Source organism: Corvus brachyrhynchos, unplaced genomic scaffold (genome assembly GCF_000691975.1).
Source record: "Corvus brachyrhynchos isolate BGI_N302 unplaced genomic scaffold, ASM69197v1 scaffold26, whole genome shotgun sequence".
NCBI lineage: Eukaryota > Metazoa > Chordata > Aves > Passeriformes > Corvidae > Corvus > Corvus brachyrhynchos.
Genome location: NW_008239324.1, coordinates 939700 through 945699, shown reverse-complemented (window position 1 = coordinate 945699; position 6000 = coordinate 939700). Strand labels below are relative to the sequence as shown.

General features: G+C 46.7%; 1 protein-coding gene across 2 annotated transcripts in view; it reads left to right on the top strand.

Moving 5' to 3' along the window:
* The window catches only part of CRISPLD2 (cysteine rich secretory protein LCCL domain containing 2), a 28723-nt gene that overhangs the window by 6430 nt on the left and 16293 nt on the right, over nt 1-6000 (top strand). For both annotated transcript variants that reach the window (XM_008638684.2, XM_017741059.1), the window contains exons 3-4: nt 3538-3656; nt 5806-5938. In XM_008638684.2, the coding sequence (XP_008636906.1) occupies nt 3538-3656; nt 5806-5938 (252 nt within the window). The remainder of the gene's footprint in view (nt 1-3537; nt 3657-5805; nt 5939-6000) is intronic.

Sequence of the window (6000 nt, the reverse complement as noted above, 5' to 3'; positions counted from 1 at the left end):
GGAGCGTCACTGGAGACGTGCAGGGATAATTTGTGGATGAGCAGGTAGAGCTTGTTCTTGCCCATCAACCTCCAAATGCTCCCTTGTGAAAATCCTCTCTCCCAGCTCCATATCTGACGTATTTAAGTGATCTAAAATGGAAATGGGGGCTAATATATTCTAGGAAAGGGACATATTTAACTGCTACTGGATGAACTTCAGGTTTTGGACACTGTTAGTAAGAAAGCAAGAACACAGTGAGTCCTATGACTTATCTGGAGATCAAAAGAATTATTATATACACATGGGATAAAGGCAGAGTGGACTGAAAAATGAAGAAAGAAACAGTTTAGCTGCTGGGTTTGTGTAATTAATTGAAAGCTGGCACAGGTATTCAGTGCTAATGGAAAATGAGTGAGCAGGCCACAACTTCCTGACAAAACTGGGCCAGTTCAAAATTACCTTAACCCCTCCACCAGCTCCATGATCGACGCATCTAGTGTGCATTTGGACTGTTTAAGAGATGGATGGGTGCCAAGGCCAAAACAAACTCCTTGTTAATAGTCCCAGAGCAAAAAGGACATAACGGACCCAGAGGAAAAAGGACATAATAGATCCTAAGGCATGGTGACCTTTTAAGATGGCTTAGTCAGATGCTTTCAGCAGTGATGAAAGGCAGAAATCTTTCCTCTTGTGGCAGCCTCAGAGACAGCTGGATAAAGCAAAATTATTCTCAGTGCAGATTGCTGGAAGGAAAACAGTTTGTTTTCATGTATAAGGTATGCATCCTTCCTCTCAACGGTAGGGTGGTGGCTCTCCCTGTCGGGATGGGATGGTGTTTCTGTGGGAGTTAGCAAAAAGCATCTCCAAGCCTCTGCCAGGACATGTCAGTCCTGGAGTTTGATGCCACTTTAAAAAGGAAGCTGCCAGTACTGCAGAAAGTCTGAGCTGGGGAGGAAAATGAGCGAGTAACCCGATCACTGCAATTCAGGTGTCTGGCTTTAGGTTTGCGAAGTTGTTAGGCTGAGTGAGCAGACTCCTTGTGGGATGCATCATTAAATCTGAACCTACAAGTTGTGGTACAATATATGTATTGTACATATGCATCTATTTTACATATGCACTGTACGCTCCACTTTGAAAGGCCATTATAAACTCACAGGAGTGAAAAAACAGAGTCCATGTGCTAAATCACTTGGAATCACACACCCCCGAAGGACTCTCGACCTCTGCTTCTGAAGGAAGCTGAGCACAGGCTCGTTGCCCCTCTGGCTTCTGTTGTCCTCCTAGATACTGCTATGAATATTGGCATAAAGAATTCTTGCAAGTGTAGCTGGGAAAGTCTGAAATCTCTTTTCTTTTTCCCCCTGTGTTTATTGCTCTGAAATAATTCCAGCCCCCTGACTGCATTCGCGTCTGAGAAGCAAGAGGCAAATAACTGCTCTAATTTAGATGGGATGGCTTTGTAATCCGATGCCTGCAGAACGAGCTGCTCTCCTCCTGCAGCAAAAAGCCGTGCAGAGATGGAGCTCCTTCCCAATTACCTGCTGAGTGTCTTTTGCCCGAGTTCATTTATTTTATCCGCAGGCACCAAAGGGAGATCTAACACGTATGCTCGCATTAATTCCCATTTAATGGCCTTTTGCTCAGGACGTCTCTGCATTAAATTAGGAGATTTGGAACATCCCTGCCTCCGGGGCTGCAGGGAATAAAGCTGGGTGGGAGTCTGAGGAGCTCGGAGTGCGGAGCGTCTTGGGAGAGTTTCTGTGGCTTTTGTGCTGTGGTCGGTCACTGCCGGGCGCACAAAGGGGGACACCACAGAAAGCTGGGCCTCGCCACGGCTGCGAGAGGGTTGGGAATGTGGGGTGGGTCTGATCCCCTCACTTTCAGTGAGCTGGAGGGCTGGGAAGGAAAATGGTTTTGCTCCCTGTGTCAGAGCTGTGTCCATGGGTTTTGCAGACTGACATGGATTTGCTCGGTCACTGCTCAGTCCAAAGCTGAGCTGGCGAGCTCGGGGCAGCTCTGGGCTGCTGCTGGAATCTGGTTTGCTGAGAGTGCTTCATGATAAGCTGTTCTGGGAGGCCTGGGCTGTGAGCTCAGTGGGATGAGGTCATGTTTGCCTCACTGAGATAGTGGACACGCACCAAGTCCAGGAGACACTGCATTTTCCTGTTGTCTTATCTAGGGATGCAGAGTCCTTCCTCATCCCAGCTGTAACTGCCCGAGACTGTGTCCAGATACTCACTCAGAATGGTTTTTAAACGTGTTTGAGAGCCTGGGTGCCCTGCAGCCCTCCAGTCTCTGACAGGTCCTTTGAAATGTTTGAGATCAGAAATTGCTTTTCTTCTGGAGAAGACAGGACTTGGAAAGAGCAGCTGGTTGTGATGGTAAATGTCCAGAGAGGACAGTCTCATGCTGGCACGTGGATGGGCTGGATGCACATTACAAGACCTCTCTTCTCTTTGGTTTTATTTGTAGGAATGTGTGGTACTATTTTTTTTATCCAGTGAATTATCCTCTAAAGGCTGCTCTGAATAGAGCAGCTGTCAGTAATTACACAATGAATTCAGAGCACTGGCTGCTGGGCCCAGTAAGTCTGGACTTTAGAACAAATACTCTCCTGGGCAGCAGAGCCAGCAGAGCTGCTTTCCTGTTTGCCTTTGTGTCATGTTGGAGCTCTCCTTTGGCTCACAACTGGGTGATATTCGATGAGGAGTGATCTCACCCCAGCATCCTGCCCTCAGTGGGAACAGAAATGGGATTTGTCACTTCTAACGTGATGCCTGCTTCAGTGAGAGTGGAAAAAGCTTAAAAACCCTGGGACTTTGCCACCTCTGATGTACTTGACTGGATCCGCCGGTGGACTCTCAGTTATTCTGAAAGGAGAAGGGGAGGTGAGACTGGGAGCCTCAGACCCACACTCCTTGATTGAAAGGTTGGACCAAAGATCTCCAGCTGTGTGGTGGTGGAGGTAGTGGAGCTCTCCACTCCAACAGCTCTCCACTGCTGGAGTTCCCCTTGATGGGAAAGCCTGGAGATACCCCAACAGGAAGGACAACGGATGAAAAATCATGCTGAAATACATCAAAGCACTGACTGTTTGCTAGAATGCTTGCAGGACTCAGAAATATGTGTCATGTTGGAGATCATGGGATCTCCAACCTCGAGTTTTAAGTTTTAATTTTTTTAAAACATATTAGAAAAACAACTGCCAAGAATATCTTCTGGTTTAGGGTGGTTGGTCTAGATGTGTTCTTGAGGTCTTCCCACGTGGGTTTGTGTGTTTTCTGATGACCTGAGTGAAGCATTTCCTCAGAAGCATGGCATCACCTGGGGAAAATCATAGATCCTTTAGTGCCCTGGACTTTCATGGCAGGGGAACTTGTTGAAAAACGTGATTTTAGCGCAGAAATGTGCTGGCTTCACCGGGACAGGCTGGACATGGGGGGCGATCTGTACCTTAGTCTTTCTCCACTAACTGCTGTTGGTTTAATCTCTCGATCTAGTAAGTCTGAGATGAAAAACTGACCTGTTCTTTTCTCTCCCCACACCCTGAAGACCTGGGATGAGGAGCTGGAACGGTCAGCGCACGCTTGGGCTCAGGAGTGCATCTGGGACCACGGGCCCAGTGACCTCATCAGGTCAATTGGGCAGAACCTGGCGGTTCACTGGGGCAGGTAAGACTTGGGGTGCCACAGGATCATTGCAAAGGGCAGTTTATGGGTCCTCCTTTAGAGACAGCTGGAAAGCTTTGCTCTGATGCTTGGTGGAGCACTGGGGAGATGGGAGAAGAGCTGGGGGTCATTAATTGTGATGGCTTCAGTGGGACGGTTATGGTGGTAGCGCCTGCAGCCACCTCCCACTGACACTCCTCAGGAAACCAGCTTTGATTTGGGCTCCTCCATCCATCTGGACCTTGGAGTAACTCCTCTGTAACATGCTTAAGGTCACTCCTCCTTAAGGAGAACAGGCACAGAAGCCTTAACCCTTGCTCCTAAATCTGCTGTTTCAAGGCGGGTTCTGGCATCGTGCAGAGAACCAGCTGAAGGCTGAAGTTTCTCAGGAGCAATGTCTGGATTCAGCTCAGAATTTGTGTCTGGATTCAGTTCAGAATTTAATTATCTCTTGCTGTGTTTTCCATAAATATTTATCTGGCTCCTGATTTTTCTTTACTGAAAACGCTTTGAAGGGGTTTTTTTTTTTCAAATTCCTAAGACAAGTTTTAAACTAGAATCATTAACCCAGTTAGGAAAGCTGACATTAAGGCTTCCAAATGGATTTTCCTCTCCATCTCAAAGTGAAATTTGTTTATTGTTAAGCCCTGTTTATAAGCTTGTTATAGGTTAAACCTGCTTTGCACAGCAAACATTTTGTCCTTGCTCAGGAGGCCTGAGTGTTTTTTGCCATTTCCTGGGTGGAAGTGCAGTTGTGTTTGTAGTTAATCAGACAGAACTTGGTGGAAAGCAAAGGAAATTTGCTGGTGTGAAATTAGCCTGATATAAAAATTGGGCCCATTTTTGTTGGCAGAATTAGCTAATGATTGGAAAGTAGAATGGTTAATTCCTTGGAAACAAAGTCAAAAGATCGTGCTGTTCTTGGCTGTCCTACCAGTGCTCAGGATGGCCATGGGCTCCTGATGGAAGAAGATCCAATCTTGCTCCCTTTGTGGTCCCTGAGAGGAAAGAAAAATCAGATTTCTCATCTTTTTCAGGAACAGGCCATAACTTGATTGCCTCCATTTCCTGTCCTGTAAAATAGGATTCGGAAAGTATTCGCGTCATGACATCATGAGATGGATGTTTTTAAAATACTTCTAATGAATGTTTTTTAATGAAAAGTTGGCTGAAAGGATCAGCTCCAGTTGGTAATGATATCATTTGGATTTCTGGCAGCTCGCTTCGTGTGAGCTGTTGAAAGCAATCAAAAGCGGTGGGTTTGGTGCAGTTTGCAGATCATTCTGTTTGCTCACTGTGTACCAAGTGAGTAAAATGTGTATGAGTTTCTGCAGGTGGTTTTGACACCATTTGTGCTCCCCAAACACAGCACAAACAGCATCAGAACTGCCACAGACCGTGGTACCTGAGGCAGAGATTACACAAAGGGCATGGGGGGCTCGGCACAGGGGGAAATTGCTGCCAAAAAAGGTAGGATAGGAGTGCAGTGCACCAGCTACTCCACACCAACTCCTGGTGGGATGTGAGTGAGGAAAAGCCCACTCACTTTCAAAGGTCTTACAGTGTTGGCTGTGAGTGAACTTCCAGATTTAGCAAATTGCCCCGTGGTAAAATAGGTACACGATGGCTTTTGGTTTAAGATGTTTGGCAAAGCCTAACTTCTGTTTACTTTCAAAACACAACTTTCCGCCAAACTAGAAGTTATTTTGTAGTTGTGTGGAAAAGTGAGAGGGCATTTCAGGTCAGCAGCATTTGAGGATTGTGTCAAACCTATAAATAATAGAGTCAGGTCTGTGAATCTGAGGGAAAAAAATTGTAGAAACACACAACAGTTTGGGTTGGAAGGGACCTCAAAACTCATCCAGTTCCAGCTACCCTGCCATGGGCAGGCACACCTTCCACTACCCCAGGTTGCTCCAAGCCCCATCCAGCCTGGCCTTGGACACTTCCAGGGATCCAGGGGCACCACAGCTTCTCTGGGCACCCGGTGCCAGGGCCTGCCCACCCTCACAGGGAACAATTCCTTCCCAATATCGAATCTTAAACCTTCACCTTTAACATTTGTGAAAAAACTGGTTTTTTGTTTTTTTTTTTTTTTAATTTGAAAACTTCTACCGGAACATCCTGATTCCAACTGCCTTTTCTCCCTCAGGTATCGATCTCCAGCGTTCCATGTTCAGTCTTGGTATGATGAAGTGAAGGATTACACATTCCCATATCCTCACGAGTGCAACCCGTGGTGCCCAGACAGGTGCACAGGTGCCATGTGCACGCATTACACCCAGGTAAAGGGGTTTGTACCCATACCCCCCACATCCCCCCACGTCTAGACTGCGGTAATTTGCTT